This window comes from Diadema antillarum, unplaced genomic scaffold (genome assembly GCF_040938485.1).
Source record: "Diadema antillarum isolate AM-2024a unplaced genomic scaffold, OU_Dant_1.0 scf00000009, whole genome shotgun sequence".
NCBI lineage: Eukaryota > Metazoa > Echinodermata > Echinoidea > Diadematoida > Diadematidae > Diadema > Diadema antillarum.
Window position 1 is genome coordinate 1,956,235 of NW_027270898.1, and position 25,295 is coordinate 1,981,529.

Here is a 25,295-nt window from a genome sequence, read left to right on the forward strand (position 1 = left end):
GGGAGTCTAAAAAATCCCCTATTTTTTACAACCACTCTTCCTAAATTTGTTTATAGCTTTTTCCTTTTCTATACGCAGGGCTTTTAGTATCACTGCCACATACCGTATGAAAAGACCTCGAGACTCTAAATTCCAATTCTATTTCTGTCCTATTTGTAAGGAATTGATATTGACCTTTATAGTGAAGAGGTTATTTTGTTTGCATAAGATTTTATGAGGATTACGTCAAATTTCTTGAAATGAAATGACAACCTCCATTCGTTTAAATGGGTATCAAAAATATTTTAAAATCTACAACATGTTAACAATGAGGGGTTTTTTGAAAATCAAATTTCTCATTGTTTTGCTATATCTATGCAATAATCTGTTGTCTTTACTCATAAGCCCTGAAGAATGGTTTCCATTGCAAAATAATGATGAGCAACGAATGTGAAGGAGAGAGTGTCTATAAAAGACCTGCATAGTAGCACAGGTTTTTTTTTTTCATTTGTTTGTGTGATTGTTCACAGTTATATGTTTCGTTGTTGCTGTTTGTTGGTTTTTTTTATTGGGGGGGGGGGGGGGGGGCCAGTGGATCTTTTGCAGACTCACTGTCTTAACTTTTGTTTAAAATCCTCTTTCTTGAGTTATCAGCATATCTTCTGTTTCTATGTAAGTGCCAATATCATATGAATATATATAAACATGTAAATATATATATATATATACATATATATATAATGTGTGTCTTCAGAAGCCATCATCAATGTCAAACTACATCTCTTCTAGAGGCTCATCTCCAGCAATATTTAACATCTACCTATAATATCATGATAGACAATCACATGCTCGATAAATGATTGGTTCATGATAAATGTATTGGTTTTGCTGTTTCATACAATTATTTGAAATCATGCTCCAATTTCTTTTGGTTCAAGTTAGTAACCCAAGCAGATCTATGTTTATGTTATTTCAAATGAAGAAATGAAATTAAATGAGATGAAATAAAAAGAAAAGAGAAACTCTATCGAGCAATAACAAATGTGTGCATTCATTCCAAGCAGTACAACTGGGGTATAACAGAATACAAATTGTAGTACACTCAACGCTATTCAATTCAAGACAACTCAGAAGTAATACCTTTGCCCCCTAAAACTATAATTGACACAATGCTAAATGGAGTGCAAGAAATCTGCAACAGATAATGGATGGGGAAAATAGAATATGGAGGCTAACACTAATACCAAGAGGTGTGTTCCATCAGAAAACTAATTTACCCTCAAATACTTCAGGCTGGTCTCCACTTCCTATGCATCAAGGTTTAATCTTGACTACCATAATGCTTTTGAGGCAAGCACTAAAATAGGCTGAAGGCCATTTCGATATTTTAGGAGTTAGGTTCTTCTTTTGTTTTATGTTTTTTCTCATTGTCCTGGATTTAGGTTTCCATGACGCAGCTGACAATTAAGAGACAGGCTCATATACCTGCATCAAAGTTTACCAGTGCTGAATATTCTTTTTTTTTTCTCCCCTGGATCTGTTTGCCCCCAAATCTTTGTCCGCAGATAATTTTAAAATGTCATGAAAATATCTGACATGCAAATTTGAGAAGGGAGATGCAGGTGGGCGGATGAAAACATTGGTCCCCCGGAAAAAACAAGGCTTACGCCTCGGAGGGGAGATGATAGACAGTGTGGGGCGGTTTGACCACAAACGGGAGAAAATAATACTCCCATAACCCAAAGTGGCTGCATCTCCTTGATTAAATTTTCCAATAAGACGGATGCGCTCGCAAAACGATGCAATCACCAATCACCAATCAATTGGATTGATTACAGTGTAGTTGAAGGACAGGTCACCAAGAATAGATTTCCATCATTAATGTTCAGTCATGATGCCATCACAAATGAAGCCAGCATTCAAACTTCATTCACCTGTCATGTTGCCTTCATGCCGTATCTCATCAACATGACATCATGGTAACGACAATCCGACAAGCTTCAGTCATCGAGTGTCAAGACACAGACATTATGCGTGCAACCTGATTACTTCCCGAGCCGTGTCTGGCTCTCGGTCACAGCTGTACACCAAATTTTCTGTGAGGTATTAGAGCTAGCTGAGCTATCAGCTCTTCGATCAGCAGAACAGCGCCGAGTCAACAAGCAAATTCCTAAATACCTGGTGTCCATGAAAAGATGACATTACAAGACTGATCGAGTTGGGCCTGCCAGTTCTCTGGTCACAAACTACAAATACTAAAACAAACAAATCCTTACGGAACCTAAACTACTTATCTCCAGTGGAAATTCAATTACGTCGACATGTTCTGAGTAACTCTCGAGCGCAGCGCAAGCAGGTGGATTGATCGGTCAGCACAAAAACTTGACCAAGATGGCCATCGTGTTCCTGCCACAGGGTGAACTCATATTGGATATCTCGTGGAAGATCATATTTCCATTAGTCGTACTACGGGTGGCGCTCTATCGGTATACCTGAGGGAGAGGATCATGGGATAGGATCATTGGATGAAAATCCTTTTTGCTACAGACAATGGATCCTTTAACGTGACACCGTTTCTAATTGGGACAGCGTAAATTAACTCCACTGGGCAGGAGTCCGCTGATGAAAGGTTTGATGAAATGGAAAGGCAGAGACAACTGGGTTATCGTAAATACGACTTACTTTCAGGCTTTATGATGTGCACTTGCACACCTAATATTCCATGACCCTGTATCCAATACTCATACCATGGGAGCTTAAGGTTTAAGGTTACACTTTGACGAAAATAAGGTTTTTTGCACAATATCCCCCAAAGAAAGGAAAAAAATTAAGGTATGCTATCCACAAGTGTCTATGTCTTATTTTTACACCCTGGTATTGATCTGAAAGAAAGCTAATGTCAGAAAATCTAGAAAAAGGCTGCTCGTTGGCCTAACACTTGAATGTTCAAACACACGAAGCCAGATTATACCTGTATTAGGGTCATTTCGTTTTAACACAATTAATGTATATAAATGCATTACTATGTGTGTGCATATGTGTGTGTATGTGTGTGTATGTGTGTGTATGTGTGTGTATGTGTGTGTATGTGTGTGTGTATGTGTGTGTATGTGAGTATGTGAGACATGTTTACTACTGAGCACTTGTGGGACTGTAGAAGTATTGAAAACAAGATGGAGGCAAACAGACTGATGTCAAATGAAAGAAATATAGGCCTATACATGTAAACATATCTATTTATGTCAAGCCATTTTGAGGCTATCTACTGAAGATATGGAAGTATATTTCAGAGAACAGTCATCCCGTGTCCTTAATCAACAACACTTCAGCTGTCAGTAGTCAGCTGACACATATGCCCTCATCCCCCCTTTCAGGGACCCCCCCCCCCCCCCCCCTCCCCCCCCCCTCCCCCCCCCCCCCCCCCCTCCCGACAGGAAATGATGTCAGGGGTGCAATACAGATAAGCATCAGCTAACAGTCCTTTCTGGCTTTTTGTTAAACTCTTACTTTATTGGGGTTTTTTCACCATATTTTTTTTTTGTAATTCTGTGGCCCTGGTGCACAACAGCAGTACAAAAACACTAATCTCTATCTAATAACACTATTTTCTATCTATTTAAAGTAAATTTGAAGCAGTGGTTACAAGTTGCAAACACTAAATAAAAAAAGACAAGGCATACTGATATCCATATTTATTCCAACTAAAGCTTTAACGATGGTCCTTTGTACATGTACATGTACAGTAGCGTGGCCAACATTCATGAAACAAACTCACAAAGATTAAAAAGAGCAATTTGGAAAATACTTGTGTAATTCAGGCATCTCAGTAGACCAAAATTACCCTGCAATCTCATCAGGGCTGCTTTTTTATTCTATAGCAAGGACATGAAGAAATCATTGTTTTCAGGGGGCCTCATGTAGAATCATGGAAATGTGGCAGCTCTAGTTCTGTACTGATGAAGAACACAGAATATTCAGTGTCAACTTTGTGGATGATGGTTGTATGGTACATTTACTACAAAGAGTAGTAAGAATATATCCTGTTTATTTCTATCTATACGATCTCAAAAAGGTGGTTGTTGAGTGCACAAATGGTTCTGTAAAAGTGGATATTTTTGCATGAGTAATTTTTCCTGCTCAGCCGAGTACGATGAGTTTTGCATGTTTTTAATTCCACAGAATTATCAAGACATAGACTACTGGAACTTACAGCAAGCAAAGATATTCACATGCGTTTATTTTCACGCTAAAGTCTAGTTGCACGAAATGCGTGAATATTTAAACACCAAGAAAATGTCCATTTCTACAGTAATTAGGACATTCACTCAATACATGTTACTGCGGAACAGTGTCTGTATGATGCTTTTAGTGCACAAACCAGATGATAAATACACCCTGTCATTACACATGGCATCCTTTTCTATGATGGTTATGTGGTCCATTCATGACAGTGGTAAAACCTCTATTCATTCCACATTTATCACTGGAGAAAGGTTGTCTCCCGTTACAATACACCACACAAAACACACACACACACACACACACACACACACACACACACACACACACACACACACACACACACACTAACCTGGCTCAGAAAAGACAAGAAAAAAGAGGGGGCCTACGCAAAAAGGGAAACAGTTTCCCTGAGACCAAGTTATCTTGCTGAAAATTGAAGGATGCGAGAGAGACGGAAAACATTAATCTGTGATGATGCCATTTCTTGATGGGCAAATTTTGTGCTATTAGGCACCAGTCTGCAGACTGAAATGGAAGGGAAAGTTAAAAGATGGAGAAATGTGTGCTGGAGTCTGCGCTTTATATCAGCTTCCATCCTCTCTCCCTATAAATCTGTCTTAATCATGTTGTCTGCCGAGAACAAGAAGGGCGCTATAACGTTCTAAGATTTGAGCATAAATAAAAACAAAACTATAGAATTTTATGAAACAGAAAGATTATTTAATCAGAAGTGGGTAGATTAATAAGCTTTTTTCCAAACATTGGCTAATACTGCCCTTGGGGTATTGATTTTACTGAAATTTTACATTTTATTGACAATCGAAACAATTTAAAATTGAAACCATAATGTAGAGGAGATCGAGCTCTCCAATGTGATACCAATAACTCTATATCCCAAAATTGCAATAGCTGCTTTTTGGTTCTCAACCGACAGCATGATCTAAAAGGATGGTTTTCATGTTAAGATGCATAAGGCTCAAAGTCTACAATGCCCCATCCCACCCCCTCCTTCCTTTTTTTTTTACAAAGTGCAGGCACTGTTTAAAGAATGGGGGGGGGGGAGCTTAATGTAAACAACTGCCAACATTTGCTAAGCTGTATAATGATGTTCAAATGTATAAAGAAACGATCAGGCATAAAAAAGTTAAGAAAAGTAAAATATCTACTACTAATTTAAAAAAATATCACAAAGCTAATCCGTATGTTGCACATGGTTCAATCAAACTCAATCAAAGTTCCGTGATCAGCATACTTTCTCACATTGTACCAGATGGCTCTTTTTGTTGGAGGCTGCCTGTCGCGGAACTGCACCCGAAAAGCCTCTTGAACTTCCACGAAACTTCTTGTTTCCTGGTATGGAGTTACCAGGAATACTCTCTGCTCAATTGTCAACTGTACCATGTTTGGAAAGCATGTGAAGTGTGAATGTGTCAGGAACAACCTTTGCTGAAGTTGTTATGTAATCATAGGCCTAACATGTGACAAAAATTTAACTTCAAATATGCCCTGAATGCATGACAATAGCAAGAAATAACTTGCCACAGTGATGATTTCACACCCATTCACTAAGTTGAATCATGCTCAGTCATGCATGAGAATTACATAACCTACATGGTATCATTGGATAGAGGACTTATTGGACTATCTAACCATTAAAAAATAATGTGCAAATATTTTATAGTTTTCTGAAAATTTGCTGTTGAAGTTGGGTTTACTTTTTTTAGAGACACACTGTATAGTTTACTGATTGTGGCAAGTCCAAACACTCACAAATCTGCATTTTTTTGTTGTAAGCAATGCCATCATCATTTTAGCTGTAATTTCTTTTTATAGCTTCAGTTTAACTCATTGGGCACAAGCTGCTTTTGCCATAAAACAGACTTTTCCTAGATACCTCCGTGAGTATACTCGGGACTAGCCTTCAACGGGTTACTGTAATGTTATAGACACTGGTATCACATAATATCATGCAGCTCAGACTCCTCAAACTGCAGGGTATTGTTTTACAATGCCTTCAATTGTCCAGGTACGTCTTATCCCAAAATTGTTTATAATATGCCTTCATCATCAAAATATGTGCATTTCACATATCCACACATTTCTCCAAACGATTTGATTGTAACATCACAATACAATATCTGATATTCATTGTGCACAAATTGCAAAAATTGCAGAAAAATATTCAAGAAGTTCATGCTGCATGTTAAGGTCATCTTGAAAACCTTTATCATTTTTTTTTCCATTTGAATCTATTCAAATGGATTTGCTGTGACATTTCGGGTCAAAAGAGAATAATACTTTGAACTGATGTTACAATTTCAGGAGCACAAATTTCAAACATTTTAATAGTAACTATGATATTCTCCATAACCTTTTGAATTCCATGTTATTACCCCTCCCCCCCCCAAAAAAAAGAGAAAAATATGAAAATGAACATTCTTTGTTAAATATCACAGTTGCATACAGCACTCGTGGGGATATTGCAGGAATGCATTCACTGAAATGGTAGACCCAAATCTGTATTTTCGTCTCTGTGCCAGTTCTTGCTGTCAATATTTGCACTCCAATTTTGCTGCCAGCGTTCGGCAAACATCTTTTTGGAGGTTCACCTCAGCACTCCAGCTGAAGCTGCTCACGTTGAGCCTCCTCCTAAATCTCTTAATCCTCCACAACGACCTGCGTGCCTCGACATGAATACGTCTGCACGTTGTGCGACGAAAATCCTACACAGAGAAACTGGGGCCATATGCAGATCGTACTCTTCATTATCAGGCAATACAACCAACTGCAATATATTCCCTTTGGTTTTTTACATCCCAATCAGTACACAGTGTCTTTGTAGTATGACTAATACTGATAGTGTTGTACTGCAACCCAGCTGTTGATTACCATTACAAACTAATGTGCTGTTAATATTGTATGAGGTAGCATGAAAATTTAATGTTTCATTTGAGCATGATATCGGTCATATACTATCCTATTCATTTCTGATACATAATTATCCAAAGCCTCTTAATCACGGAATCTACAGCTCTTTCCTCCATTGGCAACACGTTTTCAGGAGATTAAACTACACATTTCTGTCTCGAATTGGCCAAGGTTTGTTGTTGTTTTTCAATTTGTGGAGATTTGATTAACTTAACAAGTTCCTGTTAATCCTCCTCTAAATATGACATACATTGTAATTCACTTCTACCTAATCTTTCCCTGATGATAGGAAAGGCTGTAAAATTTAGACTTGCCGATAAAACATGGACAATGAGATAATTTTTGCAGCAAAATTACAGCCACAGAACAAAAACATGGCCACTCTAAATTGATACAGTGTTGCATGAGATATACATCACAAATTTTCATTCTGAGTTCACAAACAAAAAGTCAATCTATGGGACACCATAACAGGTTTCTACATGACAGTGATATCAATATATCACTTCTCAGCTTTCAAGCTTTCAAAGAAAATTAAAGACAAAACGCTGCAGTTACACATGGTCGCTTGAACTAAAAAGTGTGATCATATCAACCCAATCTTAAAGTCCCTATACTGGCTACAGATCTATCCGAGACAGAATAAATCTTCAAATTTCTCCTTTTCATCTTCAAAATCAACCACAACTCTGCACCACCCTACCTTCAAGATCTTGTTACATGTATCAGAAGGGCGGGTACTGCAACAGGTAAAAGAGTTTCGAGTCCCATTTATCAATTCAAATTCCTCACATTGCAAAATGAATAGCATGTTACAGCACTAATCAAACTGAGAGTTTGTTTGTTTGTTTGTGTGTTTTTGTACAAAGAATATTTTTTCTGGCAAGAGTACTCTTTTTGATCTCAAATTGAGCCGCTCTGTTGCTCTCACGCAGACCATCCTCACATAGATTTTTTGCATTTGGCAGAAATTCAGGTGGCTTCCCGGCGGAGTGCTACCCTCTCTATAAAAGAAAGATGATGGTAGCCTATGCGTGGGGGAGAGACCACGCTCCACTGGACTGTGAAATAGCAGCTCCGCCAAATGACCCAATAACCATTCCCGCTTTGTCCGCTCAAGCTCTCCCGATTTGACAGTTTAAAAGGCCATCTGTTTGGATCCTTTCCTCAGCTAAGTGAAAGTGAGGAGGAGGAGGAGGAGGAGCAGGAGGAGGAGATAGCAAGCACATTATTTTTTTTTCCACCTCATACAAACAGACACTCCACAAACATTTTTTTTCTTTTTGTTTTTTTCGCAGTTGATAATGCCCTGTTGCACGATTTCCAATTGGCAATAATGACAGCATATTACGGCTCCATTTTGATGTAATGAACTTAAATATCAAGTGATTGACCACTTTGAGGCAATGAAAATTTGTTTGTTCATTTTCCATCTGAGAAGACGGCCGGATAGCCCATATTCAGCTACGATAAGCTGGTCTTCCATGGGGTCCAGTTGGATGTGAGGCAGGACCACTTCACCGGGTTTGGACACCCTGCTCTTTGGGATGAATGAAGCGGGATCTTTTATGTGCATGAGCTGTGACTCTCTCACACACGGGACCACCATTTTATGTCCTATCCGAGGGACAGAGTGTTTTGCTTCTTGCTAGAGGGGATGGTATGATTACACACAACATTGCTCAGTCCAGACTCGGGTATCAAACCCAGGTCGCTTGGGTCAGAGGCAGACGTGCTACTGACTGAGCCAACTCACCACCTATATCGTAAATATCAAGTGATAGAGGTCAACTTCTGCTTTGCATTTCTCTTACTCCTTGTATGCCCAGTTCACCACACCTGACTCAGTCAATGGCCTGCCAACTTGCTTAATGTACAACCACACACAAACTGATAGATAAATTGCAATATACCACAGAACACTGAAAGCATCACAGCTGTAGCCCTTTTTATTGTAAAATTTACATCGCAGCCAGCTTACAATTTTTCTACAACTTTGCTGTACATCTGCACTTCATTTCTAGCATAAATGCTTTTATAAAAAGTTCCAGCGTTTCAAACAGAATGTTTTCTACAGATGCTCATGTGCTATGGTCTCAAAACACTGTGGCACACGGGGGGGTTTATACTGTGGCACATAAGGAGTTCACTGTCCTCGACTGTTTTCAATTATCATCCTCAGTTCACTTACCACTCCTGATTTAAAACATGATTACAACCAAATATCACATATCACCATTGTCAACAAATACATAGGCACCTTCCTTTGCCACAATCACAAACAAAATTACTCTTCTTGCCATTTTTGTTCTTTCCAGCATAATATGATATGATTTCAAAAATGGAATGTCAACAGCTAATTTCACTAAATTACTAATGAACGATGTCACTGTCAATTCAAGCACCATTACTGTCACTGTCATTGTCCTTACCACGTCAAAATCAAATCTGATTAATGTCATTTCATTATCACTGCAAAAATAAACAAATAAACAAACACATTTTTCAGTTTTTTTCCAAATACTGTAACATAAACAAATGTAATTATTCCAAATGTCAGTGAATAGTGTTTCCAAACCATGGAAACACCACTTTCCCTTTCTTTTTATCTTCAGATACCGCCCCCCCCCCCAAAAAAAAAAGAGGAAAAAAGAAAGAAGCTGTGCACATATGCAAATTCCCAAGCCTCCGTATCAATTTAGGTTGTTTGTGTTTTGGAGGTTAATCAAGATGACAAGGAACGCCAATATCACATGCATACCAAACAACAAGCGGGGCAGTAGCTCCAGTTGTGGGCGCTACGTTTGTGCAAGTGCAGCTGCTAAGGTAATTGGGGATATAAAAATAACACTAATCAAGCCCTAAAAGACTGTTATTACCATATGGTCCCCACAGAAAATAACAACAATCGACATTAATCAATAGCAGCATATACATACATGCACACCATCTGGAATATAGGATAATTTTTTTGTTTTCTCTCTCTCTTTCAAGGAATGCTATATTTTGGATGGTTCTGCATTTTCACTTGTTTTTTATTCCTCCATCTAAAACACCTTTTCCTTGTACACCATCTGGAGTATTCGTATGTGAGTCTGCCATATTCAATTTGGTGGTGTATTCTCTTGCTGTTCTATCTGTTCATGTTAACGTGACTGCTAATTTTTGAAAATTATACATTGAAAATGTGCAAGATATGCCATGAGTTGTTATTGGATAACTTTGTCAACAATCTGAGGCACTGCTTTGCCATGGGGGACAGGGAAGTGAGTGGGTGAAACGATTAATTTTCCTTAAAAAACATCGTGGTACTATCATTACACTATTGCACCACAGCATATTGGCAAGGACTTTAATATAATACAAGGTGTATCAAAGCAATACATAATGTAGTGTGTTGCAGTTCTTCATGACAGTACCTGCATTTACAGATATGTGTGTATAATATATTTTCGCATATATATTACTGAGTAACATACTCAACTCTCTCTCTCTCTTATTTACAAATATATTATTTACTAGAACATGGAAAATGAACAGGAAATTTTCTATATCTAGAGTGCTCCACCCATAATACCTTTACACAAAACATGGATATTTTTTTGCTTGAAAAAAAAAATCAAAAAATCAAAATATATTTCAGGTCATGGGGAAAACACACTTATCAACTCATAAATATGCATAAATATGTATGAAATCTATTGTGATATATTTCTTCTCCTTTTCTTTATTTTACTCCTTCTCCTTCAAGGCATTGTTAGGGCCATAAATAAAAAAAAGGTCTCCATCATCAATCTAAATGAAAAGTGTAGCACTTTTAATATTTCTCTGTGAAGAAGAAAAATAAATGCTTTTTTGGTCAAAAGAGCATTATTGGTTTACACTATTCCTTGCTTGATGTAATTGAACTGGTTTTCTTTTCCTTTACACTGATATATCACGGCTTGCAAATACATTCCAGATACCAAGAAATTGGACTTTGCAACGAAAGAATTCTAAGATCAATATAAAAAAAAAAAATCTTCCTGTTCATAATTATCATGTATTGTATTACAAAATATCCCTGCATGAATAGAATAAAGTAATCAACAAATACACACTGTATGAAAAAAATTTTTTTAAACCCTAGAATCCCCTCTCACTTTGAGCAACATCAGTGTCAAGTTTCAAACAGTAATGAGTACATGCCTTACGTACCATAATACAAGATGCGCCATGTTAACTACACCAGACATTTAAGTGCAAGAGAAGAAATATCTGTTTGTGCATTTGCCTTGAGGTAGAAACTTCACTAAGTTTCCAGAAAAAAAAGAAAAATGCTGGCAAAAGCAAACATTGGTGAAGATTGTAGCTGTTGGTATAAAGCTGTGCACAAGTTTGCACGTTAACCACCTTTTCTATAAAAAACAATCATGTCACTGATTAGGCCTACAAACTTTGGTAGCTTTATCATCCCATAGGACTGGGAATGTACTAATTTGAGTGCATATACTGCATGTGGCAAACTAAACTTCCAGATGATTTAGCCTTAAACTTGTGCTGAATCAAAAATCGAAAGCTCAAGCCCCCTTCCCCCCCCCCCCAAAAAAAAAAAGATAATCATGGTAAATGAATGAATAAATAAATTTAGAAATAAAATAAAATGAAAAAAATATATTCATGGACATACCATGGTAATGACGTCATTCCCTATGAAAGGGATTGCTGCTCTTTGTTGTAAGTTGACTTCCCAGATGTATTGAAATGGCCAAGAGTCAAAAATTTTGCCTCAGTTATAATTACTGTCATGGTAACTGACGTTACATACTCGTGTATGACGTTTCGGTAACTGACGTTACACATTTTGTAGTGATCATTTTGACTCTCCAGTATGCCAAGTATCCTTATTTCTGATATTGAAATGAAGGTATATGGGCATACATTAGAAATCCCAAGTTACATCATAAAGCTCACTTTCTTTGATGAATAAAGTTAAAAATTCCTTGTTTTTGGTAACTGACGTTACATCCATTATTGTCAAAGTAATTAAAAGTTTTTATCAATTTCTTTAAAGCAACCAGCTTTTTTTTCTATCGTGTGGTAAAAGACTTCTCTGGTAACTGCATACATATAAAAGATTGTTGTTTAGAGTACTAATAAAGTGGATATACAGAGAGTAAGTTATGCCACAATCCACTCTTTTCACCATTGAGTTATAGGCATATTTTGGCAGCCATTTTGAAAATCAAAATGGCCACTTTTATTGAAAAACATAATGATTCTTAAAACTTCAACTCAAGTACTGTCTGAAAATGTATGGTGTTTGAAACAAATATCATTTTGAATTTTTGGCACCTGTGTCCTAGTTACCGTGGAATTGCCCCAAAGAGTATTAGCATGTTTCACAGTTGAAATGAAGGCTGCCTTATTGAAAAGATCTGAATGGTGCCATTAACACTGGAGGGGTCTTTTATGCACAGCGTCCAGTAATCTCGGACACTAAAAATACCCCTCATCTTCATCTCCAAAGAAGTACATCCCTTCGCAGCATCCCGCCATTGCTTGATAAACCGAGTCACGATTCACAAGAGAAAGGCAATGACACCGTCGTCAGTCTCTTGCTTACAGGTGTAGAAGGACAAATGGCTTTATTAGAGGGAGAGGGAGCGGGAATGGGGAGCTCAAGGAAATTGCCTACACTCGACAGAAATACAAGGATTGTTTTATGTTTGTCTGTTCGTTTGTTTGCTTTTTTCTTGAAGGGACGGATGTTCACATCAATTGGTTTCAACTGCCATTCATGTTTGACATGAGGTGTGAAGCGTCCCTAGCCCATTATTCTTTCAGTGTCTCCAGACGCTATTTCTCATATGGGGCTCTCTGACACACTGAGTTATTGTATATTCATACGACGTATGGATATGCGACGTATTGACACGAAAGCACTGAGACACAACGTCCCCATATACGATAATTGTATTGGTAACCATAATGTCAGACCTCGCGCACTTTCAAGAGAAGCTCCTGTAAGCTCCCTTGCACAGATGAACTTTAGTATGGGCTTGGTGCGATGTGATTTTTCATTGGCTTGCATTAATTTGGCAGTTCCCACGAACCCTAGCCCTGTGTGCTCTGAATAAGCCTCGCTCACTTCCATGACGTATGGCTACGGAAGCTATCAGACACAAATGTATGTCATATAAATGTATGTCGTACATTGAAATGACGCTCAAAACAATGTTTTAATATATACAATATACATTCACATGGCATATCAATATTTAACATGGCTATTCAGACACATATTTATCTTTTTGCCCCATATCCATACACTGTATGTATCCAAACCAGAACTCTCAAGTTTTAAAAGAGAGGTACAATGTATATGTGTACAACAATCACATTGGTTGAAAACCAGAAGGCCTTTGATACAGTACACATCCTATGGAGTTAATGCCTTTTGCCTCACATGGGCCACACATTAGCTGGGTTTACTATAAAACGTGCATACTTGCTCTATCAAAGTTTTGTGACAGGATTAATTCATCACACTAAGAAATTACAGTGGCATAATGAAACAATGATTCTCGACAGCTACGAAAGCATCTTGTTATTGCACAGAACATAAATTGCATAGTAGGCTTCAATTACGTATACTATTTGATAGCATATTGATGACACATCTACATGTACATGCCCCCCCCCATATTCTCCTGAATGGTAAAACAAAGGAATGACTGCACAGAGAAATTCCTCATTAGTTCCTCACACAACACATAGTGCAGTGAACCCCCAAAATATATAGATCCCTTATCAATTTTCCTGTCATTCCTTGACGCAAACCCCCATCCATTATTTATGTGTTGTACGTCTTCACAATACTTTCTTGCCAAGAATTGGGCCTAGCCCCCCGTCCGTTCCCCATATTTTTTTTTTCTTTTTAATTGAAACTGGTATTTTCATCAATCTCTCCGGCGGCTTTGTATCAGTTTCACATTGCTGACAAAATGCTTTACAATCTTACCCAACAAACAGAAGTGAAGCAAAAGCAGTCTAGCTGCGACGTAAATCTCATGGCGGCTCGAAATGGATACGTGTCCAATCAATTGAATGAAAGGCTCCTTTTAGGCTCTACAGCGCTGCTGGAGGCAGTAAGCGATCTCGCACAATAAGAAGCTTTAACCCACATGATTCCAGCCCACAATGGCATTCAGCTGACGGCATGACAAGGACATTTGCAATTCATATCACAATCTACTCGTCATGATGTAATGTCAAAAGAACCGCAAAAAATTGATTGACATTCAGACTTTCTTGTCATCCCTAAACAATGCCTCGTGCATGCACACTCACTGCATTCAGCATTTAGCGGAGTTTAGTGGCTTGTCTGTCTAAAACACATCATCGATAAATGGTTGACTGCAAAGTACTGGGTGTATGTATCTCTTTGTCTGGTATCATACCCACACGATTGATTAGAAATGAATAATTCACTGCCACGAGGGATGAAAACTCAGTTACATTGTGTAACAACACCCGAGTCAGGCTGGCTTTCTTTTCTAGAGTTCAAAAGAGGATGATGTACATGTAGGTCAAGTAAAAACAGCTATCTGTATGAGTTCAAGATTGGAAAGAAAAGAAGCATAACGAAAGAGAGAAATTACAAAGGAGAAAGTGAGGGAGAGGTAAAAAATGCCGATGTTCTTACCTGTGTATGCATGTGTGTGTGTGTGTGTGTGTGTGTGTGTGTGTGGGTCTGTCTGTGTCTATGTGTATAGTGTGCATAGATATAATGTGTGTGTGGAAGTGTGTGTGTTTGGGACATGGGAAGAATATGTGTAGGCCTATATACTGTAAAAGCCGTTATTTTCACGTACAGATATTTTCGCAAATGAGGAGGTCTCACACATTTTCTCGAGATGTTGTTTATGCCAAGTGAAATGGAGGCTATCCTAAGCGCATTATTACCCTAGCGCATAGTGGTATTATCGCATGTTGTTAAATTTGTGGTCCAACAGTGATTTGCGAAATCCATGAAAACTAACCCTTGCAAAAATAACAGTTTATACAGCAGCTAAGTGAGAGCAAGAGACAGAAAGACAGACAGACAGAAAGACAACGGAGATAATAAGTGACAAACAGCACTCAAAAAGTGAATATACCACATCAGAAGAAACACAAACGTACAAATAATCACTTGTTCTCAGTCATAAAACAAAAAGATTATCTAAAAGATTTCCACACACCAGCACAAGTAATGCAGAACTCAATAATGCTTAATGGAATTGATTGTCTGTTGCTTTTGGCATTCAATTAATGTAGATACACCATCTCAGCGTCAGAGGAGTGGAGGCCTGTTATGTTTAAATTCTATATTTCTGCACCAGTACGTTGTACAATGATTTTGCGCCTTCTCCAGATAATCTTCATTTACTCAACATCTTCTTCATACAGACTGAATAAGCCCCAAAGTTGTGAATCCTGTTGCTTCTTGGACGGGATAATATGTAATCTCTGGCTGACATCTTACACAGAGTCTGGTCTGTATGGAATCACAGGCATTGGAATATGAAGCTGAAAGCGGAGATACTGCCCTGGAGCTGGATATCTTCATATCTACTCAAGATGATTACGATGGACTTAAGTGTCAGCAGCATGCATTCAATGTAGGTCTGATGGAAAATGGTCCTTTCCTCACTAAATGAAATTATAATGAGTGATCACTTATATTGAATTATATGTACAAAGCAATCAAATGGTGGTATCTTTCATCTATGTAACTACAACATGAATAGGAGACAGGACATGCGCACATGGATCTTGAGCCAATGATAAGTCTTATATTTTCCACATTAAAGAAGTATTTACATCCATGGAACAGAACAAAATGCAATCATGTATTTGAAACGCCTATAAAGCTGGACTCTAAAATATCAGAGCTTTATGAACCTTAGGTATCATACAGTAATGAATACTCATCTTCTCAAAGGCCAAATTAATATCATAAACCCACCATTGCCAGGTACTTGTTTTACAATACAAGGTTAAGGGGTATACTGCGGACTGAAAGCACCTTTTTTTGAGGACATCCAAATGAAGCAGGCATTGAACCCAGGGACTTCCAGTCTAAGGTCCCAGGCATTAGCCAGTGCTCCTCCATTGTTTGTTTGCCAAGGTGACAGACGATTTAAAAAACATTACTGGCCGTAAAAGATTTTTTCCCCCTCGAATTCAAGAGTGCAGCCAAATATAAAAGTGTTGGGTCTAATTGCCTTCACTGCACACAGCAGCCCACCTCTCAACTGGCTGTGCAGGCTGCAGGAAATTACCCCGTAATTGTCTCATAAAAGGCCACTTAGCAACACCCCATGTGATCGAAACAGCAGGATACGGCAATATCATCGTAAGACAACCCACGTACGGCCGATAACGTGACAGCCATGTTCGGCTCCCCGTTGAGACTGCCTAGCGTTCACATTACAGACACACAAACAGCAACACACACACACAAACAAATACTCACACGGATACAGACAAACACATGCACTCACACACACACACACACACACACACACACACACAAACACAGGAGCAATGCATGCCAGGGCAAAATAATTACGGTTACCTGGTAATCAAAACTGCGAAGAACCTCTTCAGGACTTGATGACCAAAATCATACAATGTGACAGTTTGATACCATGATACAGATAATTGTCCTTCCTCGATAATAGCATCATTTCAAACACAAACTCACTGTTTTGTTGCTTACTGAGGTTCAGAAAGAAAATGCAAAGAAAATATCTATAAGTACAGTTTTAAACAATGTATTCTTCATCACAAGGTTGCCAAATCATATGGCTAAAAGAAAGAGCAGAGTGGGACTTGAGCACATGCAGCATTTATTGCAAACCTTATCTATCTATCTATCTATCTATCTATCTATCTATCTATCTATCTCTATCCATCTATATATATATATATATATATATATATATATATATAAATATATGTATCTCTCTCCATGGCATATAGAAAAATATTGAATTTCTGAGGGAGCCTATCTATCTATTTATCTATCTATCAATCTTTATATATATATATATATATATATATACATATATATATATGTTTCTCTTTTCACTGAATATAGAGAAATATTGGATTTCTGAGGGAGCCTCATGCAGATTCAGGGACACTTAGGCATGTCTGTGAAAGTTACATAGATGCCAGCACATACTCACATGTATGGAGTCAGGTTCAAAGTCTACTTCATTTTTTTTTTTTCGTTTCAGACAGCACAGATTGCGTGCTTTCCTACTTCAAACATGTTTGTTTTGTCAGTAAGGAGAGTATGCTTTGAAGGAGCCATTCAATCTCTTCAAACAAATCTCATGAAAGCTCCAATATGCTGGACACAGCCAGAAATAGCCACAGTGCCTAAGGTCAAGCAGCAATCTGTAACAAAAATATACACCAAAAGTTCAAAGGTCAAAAGTGATGTCTGAGTGGAGGATCTGTTTGATGAATTTATCATGTCAATTTTATAATGAACCACTTCGCCTTTGAGGAAAAAAAGAGAGAAAAAAATATGACTTTCACGACTCGAAAGAAAAGCATCTTTTTTTTTAACCCATTGAGGATGAGTCCCGAGTATACTCAGGCAGGTGTCTATGAGAAATGCGTGTTGTAGCAAAATCAGTCCGTCCTCAACGGGTTAATTGTTCTTTGGATCTGCAAATTTGACACATGAAGACACAGCCAAGCAATCTTTTACACTGCCCGGTAGTCAAGGTGATAAGATGTTTGTGTTAGATTCTGCTGAGCGTGTTGACAGGGAATGCAAAATAATTCCCTCCTGTGAGGGCTTCTTCATGATACAGGTTCTGAGATGCGATGACAGATAAAGATCGCAATATGGCACAGCAGAAATGATTTCGTAAATCATGTCCTTCTGCTGTTACACCAAAAACAGATATGACTGAAAAACCTGTTTTGGCTTACAAAATTTTGTATGTAGCAATTGAAGCTAGTTCCCCTATTTGTCTCTACATTCGTAACAAACAGCTCATGTGGATTTTGGGCATCATACATGTACTCATCTTAAGTTTTATTGCAAGTCATCTTGAATGACAAACAGTTACATTACAAAAAAAAACAAATGACAGCATAACATGACATAGTAAGGTATCTAACATGAGCCTATGAAAACATAATTACATAATTTATACACATTAAAGTGTTGATGACTTATTGCCAGGATGTAAAAACACATCAATTTTTCAGTGCCGCATAATGATGATGATAGTAATGACATGAATAATGACAATCATAACCATGACACACACACACACACACACACACACACACACACACACACACACACAGAATGATTACAACACCATATCTACTGAGGGCATGATGGCTAGTGCAAAAATAAGAACAAATTGATGCCAATAAAATGCATTTATTTTTATTTTACTTGTTTATTATTGAAGATACAGTCTGCGATCAAGCATGGTGTTCTCCAGCCACTTGATATAATTTAGCTCTCAGAAATTCCCAGGTCTTGAAATTGGCCTTGTTTCCTTGAATCCATTGGGTTTACAATATGGCAGTAAAATATTGTAATCCCACAGGAGTGTATATTTCTTCTCTTTCTCAGATAAATACACACATACACACACACACACACATATAACACTCACACAGGTACTAGTACATACACACGCATCTCTATCTCTCTATCTTTCTAATATCATATCTCTCTCGAGAAGCGCTGTGATGCAGCACACAGTATAGACTGACCTTCCATGCAAGATTCCCAGAAAACTGGTCTGGATATCTCCATGGCAACAAGACACCTGCTGATGCCTATTTATCTCCTTTGGGAAATAAGGTAGTATCATATTCCTCTCTCATTTTCTCAGCTCATGCAACAACTTCACAATTATGGTTCTGATATACACTTCCCTACACATCAACTGTCAGCGTTACATCCTACTTATACTCACACATCAGTCTAAAATCATTATTCACTCTTTCTGTATTCAGGAATACCTTCTGTATTATTAAATGACACTACATTGCGTTACTCAGTACTGCTATTAGCCTCGCAATTCATACTTGCTTTCATTATATGATTTGTAATCAATTCCACCTACTTTTGTCTGAAACACGATCATTTCATCATCTCATCACTACAGTGAAAGCACACTGAAATAGTGACAAAGAAATTCATGAAGTGGGCATCTGATTGTAATTGTTGCTGTTGTAATGGTGTGAGAAAAGTTACAAGAAGTGCCACTTCTCTGCTTAGAAATTGTTGCTCAAATTTGCTGCTGTAAAATATTTCCAACATGTTTCCAAGGACACTATTAACCTGACCTCAGTGGGACAGATAAGAAAATGATTTTAAGAAAAAAAAAAACAGTGAATGTATGACAGACCTCCCAACCTTTCAGACTGAAAAATAGGGATGGTTTGACACAAAAGTAGGACAGAAAGAGTAGTTCTCATAGGAGTGTGTAGTAAAATTATCAACAAAAATAGGAAAATCCTATTGAATCAAGAGCTGGGTATGATAGAAATTCAGATTCTTTCCTCCAAATTCAGAACGGTTGGGAGGTCTGGTATGATAACAAAATTAGTTGTTGAGCAGAAATCTGGAACCAAGCTAGAATCCCACCTCATTTGGTAAATACATTTTTACAAAAAACAAAACAAAACAAAACAAAACAAACAAATATGAGAACAACAAACACAAAATTTACACAAACAGCATTTTTTCCATAAACTAGTCATTTCTGCAATCTAATGAAAGGGAGATGTTTAGGCATTCAGAGGAAACAGGATAATCTTCAGAAATGCTATTATTACATGCTACAATGCCCATTTGTTGACCTGAAATTTGGGATTTTACATCCTCAGGATGCACAATCCTGTCTTCACGTCATTACACGGAGAAGAAAAGGAAGTCGGAAAAGCTACCGCAATTTTCTTTCAGACACATTACTCATCCTTGCCATGTTATTGATGACTGCCATTTCGACTTCTTTAGTTTCCATGGCAACAGACATGCAGTGGAGTGGTACATCTTTTTTTTATGAGCACATCTGAGGCTCACCAGACATGGAGTTACGGGCTATGAAATAATCTTAACAAGGTGGGGGAGGTATGGACGCCAGCGGGCGGAGGAATAAATGCACATGGACAGCCGACGGATGGATCATATCTCCGACCCCCCGCGGGGGACAAATGTTAAACCAGGGATGAGAAATGAACTTGCAGACGCTGCACAAATTTGTCGCCCGAGCTTGAGGGATCATCACGACACTGGCCCCAATGCACTCCAAACAGTAAAAGCTTTATGTGCATTACACATATCACCTCACCAATGTTGGAACACTAAGAGCAGAATATGAGAGCATTATGGGAATATCTGACAGCAAGAGTGGTGTGAACAATCCCAGCCATTATGCATCTGACCTAGCAACCTAGCAAACTAGCTCAAGAAGAAAAAACAAAATCTACAGAAATAAAAACACCTTAATTTGACTGAGATGTGAAAAAGGGGAGAGGACCTGTGCATTTAAGGAAAAGTTTCCTAAAATATTCATGTGGATTGAGTGAATGCAGCAATATTACTTGAACACATCAGTGAAAGTTTGACGGATACTGGACAAGTTATGAATTGCTGAAGTTGTGGTGCTGCCATAGCTGGATGAGGAGGATGCAATACTAGTAGTTCATGATATCACTACAGAACAATACCAATAAAATGTACAGATAATTCATCCAAAAAAAAAAATCGACTTCAATGAAAAAGCAATGGACTCGAAACCTCGTTTAGAAAGCAGGGGGAATGATATTACCAGAAGAATACATGTATGTCAGTATTAAAAGAAGTCAAGGGAATGTGCAATTTAAAAAAGAAAATGTGGAATTCAGTTTATATTTTGTTTATATCATTGTTGTGTACTGATGTTACAAATTGTGGTAGGCTTCTCATTCAGCAAATGGCAGAATCAAAACTTTAAATATTCTGAAATTTTGAATGGATCGTCTGATTATCCTTAAACTCTTACTGATGTGTTCTACTGTTACTGCTGACTTCACTCAATCCACATGATTATTTGGGGAAAATTCACCTTTAAGTAAGGACGGTCTGAACATGGAATGTCATAGAGAAGCCAGAAAGTGATACAGCAAGAATGTCTTATCATCCGTTTTATCACAAGCTCAATTGCAATCAAGGATGATAAATCTTATCTCATTAGGAATCTTCAAATCAGCAGAACTGCGTGTGCCATGAGGAGGAATCGAAGGTACTGACTCTGGATTAGGCGGTGAAAAAATAGCAGTCGCTGCCTTTAATAACTCAAAGCACAAAGCATCTTAACCCCCACCCAATGTCTGTCGATTCCAGACACTTGTCGCTGCTCAAACGCAGCCTTCCATTCAGCCCACACACTGCATGACATCAGCGGGTTGCCCTGGCAACAGTCCCCCCCAAAGGCAACCCACATGAATGCATAAATAAATAAACTACACCAGGGGTATCCACAATTTTAACAGGTTTTGCTGGCAAGTTGAATGTTGCACATAGGAGCACATTAAAGTCATGAGACATTCAATGTTGCATAAAGTGCAACCCATTCTGAATAATACTGATGGATGAATACAGGTAAATGAAATTCAATGTCACATTATCTTCCCCATTTTAATGTTAGTTTTATTTCTTTCTTATATGAGTAAATTGTACTAGACATATGATTTCAGTACCAGATATACAACTTCACTCTTCACTGGCCATTATATCATACAAACTATGGGGTTTCCTTGTCAAACAATGATTCTTGTTCTACAGTAGCACTATGAAAAACACTTTGGTGCCTTTACCTGAAGGAATTTTCTAATCTCTCAAATAAAGCAACCATGAATTTGACAGTGTGAAACTAAAAGCTAATGGAATTTAGTTGATAGAGGGGTACCGTTTACATTCAGCCCAGGCAATCACGTTTAATAGGAACAATGACTGTTTCATTGAGTGTGCAATGATGAAATAAACCTTCTACTTCACATGCCTGAATCCTATTCTCAACAGACGAAGTGAGTGACAATCAAGATAAATTGACATTCAATCTAAATACTGAGATGTTTCCATCTGATGTTGCCTTTAAGGAGAAGAAAAGACTGACAGGTTTCCGCGGTAACTTACCATCTGGTCTTTGATGCGCTTCTACAGATTGGATAATGCTACTAGAATTCTCCTTAGCTATGATATCTCCCTTTAACGTGTCCATCACTGTACACCTGTGCATTGGGTAAAAAGAAACATACAGAGTTACAAAATACCAACATTACAGAGCAACACAACAAATTGAGAAATGTTCGTCCTATTTTCCATACTGGCCTTCATTTCACAGAAAGATAAAGCAAGAATTCATTGTTGTACATGAAAAGAAAATTAAACAGGTTATTGATTGTGGAAATTTTGTGGTTCCTGAACAGTGATCTTTTGAAGCAAAGTGAAGACACTCGCAAACACAAATGCTGAAGAAACACTGGGAAAATTATGTCTCAAGCTTGATTTCTGCTCATTGGTACAGAAAATTAAGCAGAGAACTTCAATTCAATTCATTTATTTTCATTCTCTTTTTTTTAAATTACAATAAGGAAAAAGAAAAAAATATGAGAGATAAGTGGCATCCCTTTTGACTAGATGTATACAATTTCATCAGAATTTCACCATGTAGCCATCGTAATAAAACCTGGCAAAACAGAAAGACAAGACAGTTTTTGCCTCTCCAATCTGATGTGGGTTTATTTGAAAGAGCATGACACACTGAGACCCAAAAGGTCGTTAATGCAAGACAGAACCAGGTGGAATCAAAGCTCTTTCGCTGTTAAGCTAAAAGTAGGATTTCTTCGCAGCAAAATCTCTTTTAAAGGCTAAAAAAAAAAGAAGAAAAGATCTTTGATTTGTACATTGATTTTACCTTTGATGTAAATTTATACTTTAACCTCCACATGTCTTGATAGTTGGCTTGCCATAAATTTCAGTTGTTGTTGGTTTTTTTTTCTTTGTCTCACTATTAAAGATCTATCCAAGGGTTATTTGCAATATGCCAGTTTCCTTTTTCTTTTCCTTAATTTACCTATTTAATCTGATCATCTTATTCACTTATACATGTACCACATTTGTCTTTTCATATTAGAATGGATTCAATGATTTGATTATAGTAACTTTGATGTATTTCATTTCTGGTAAATAGTTAATGTGAATATTTGGTAACATTTTTACTGCAATTAGCCCTTTATGATCTATTCCTATTATTGTTTTTATTTGATTGTCAGTCTGTTTGTTTGTTGTAATAGTATGTAATAGCATTACCAGTATTGTCATGTTGACAAGGGTGAATATGGGCAATCCATCCATTTTTTTTCATTGTTTTATAAAAAAAAAAAAAAAAACTTCTACCACTATTAAATCCAGCTTTATACACAAACATCAGAAGTGGAGCGGGCTGCACTCGACCCACCTAATCTGGTATCTGTGGTCGGTCTGTAGGAATCCCAGATTGACGTCGATGGCCGAGTCAATCTCTCGCGAGATGAGGATCTCGGTGTGGTCAGAGACATCCTCCGGGAAGTGGACCTTTGACCTGGACCGCGGTCTGGTCTTGGTCTGGCTCGAGGTCTGTTCTGGAGTCAAGAATAAAATGACCAACAAGAAAACAAACATTTAGACACAGACTATTCAAGAAAACAGTAAGATGATAACATTTGTTTGTTTGTTTTTTATCTCTGTATTTTCTTGCTTAGCCTCTCTATTGAATGAATACACTTCGAGCAGAAATAGCGGGAAATTTCATTTGGCTGTCATGCATTCTAAATATCAAATGTGACAATTCAGCTATCTAGGATCCTTCTTAAAAAGGTCAGGGAGTTGATGTGCATAGAGAAATATTTCATAATCTATTAAAATTCATAATTCATCACATTCACAAAGTGCCATCATAATTCTGAAACTCACTCCCTGTATATACTTCCACAGAGTGGAGTAATCACATGGAGGGAAAAAAAATTGATCGCTTCCCTGGATATCCAACAAAAATTATCATTATAACTGAGAGGGGTTCTCATTGAGATGGCGGACAAATGTATACTTGAAATGCCATTTCACATAGTAAGTATGGGGAAATTGTAGCATTGTTAACACCATCTTGTTACAGTCATCTGGTAACTAGAATCCCTTTTGTTTTTTTTCAATGATGTTGATGGAGGACTTTGACCTAGCCCTTCCAAAAGGCACTGGATACCAGTTTAAGTGACTGTATACTTTTCAATAAGAAAGGGAGACTGTGAAATTCCTTTCTTTACTTCACGCTATTACTGTGACATCACAAATCGCTGTAGCGTTCTCATCTAGTGAGGAAAATTCATGGAACTAACCAAAATGTTCAAACTTCATAAGTTTTTGATGGACTGTCCAATACCTCAAGCTCTTAGACTATCTCTTTAATATTTCTGCATTTGCTGGATCCACAAATATGTATATATTCAAGAAAACTTCCCCTTTGAGGCCATATCATTCCCTGAAGGGTTGTGACATTTTTTCCCCCTTTAATGAATTCTAAATTCGTCTGAAAATGCTGAAATATGAAAATCACAGCAAAACTTTGAGAAGTTTACAATGGCTCATCAAAGCAGGACTGCTAAGTAGGTGTTTTCTTATTTTGCTTTCATTTCTTCAAACTTGAGAGCTGATTCATATCTATCTTTTCTAACATCACAATTTTCATGCATATAAAAGAATGGTCCAGATTGTTACATCAAAAGAGGTCAAAATTAAATTTGGCTGCCATGAAAATACGACCCAGTAGCCTACTTATTTTACGTCAAACTGTTCTGTCGGCTTCTTTTCAGCTTTGTTTGCAACCTCTAACGACTCCCAAATCCAGTAGGGAAAAAACCTGAATCAATTTCTAATAACTTTCTGCCTAGACATCGCTCCCCAGATTAGACTTTTTGATTGAAAGTTATCAAATAATCCCACATGAATTTTATTCCTAATTTTTTTTTCCTATTACTGTTTTTGTGCCACAGTTATTTGGCGAACAATTTTCTCTTGATGAATTTTTGTGGAGGGTTAATAGACAATCAGA

General features: G+C 37.6%; 1 protein-coding gene across 1 annotated transcript in view; it reads right to left on the reverse strand.

The window, feature by feature from the left end:
- The window catches only part of LOC139719295 (adipose-secreted signaling protein-like), a 110,566-nt gene that overhangs the window by 11,470 nt on the left and 73,801 nt on the right, over window positions 1-25,295 (reverse strand). The window contains exons 2-3 of the mRNA XM_071630721.1: window positions 23,670-23,832; window positions 22,346-22,440 (exon numbers count right to left, since the gene is read on the reverse strand). Of these exons, the coding sequence (XP_071486822.1) occupies window positions 22,346-22,440; window positions 23,670-23,832 (258 nt within the window). The remainder of the gene's footprint in view (window positions 1-22,345; window positions 22,441-23,669; window positions 23,833-25,295) is intronic.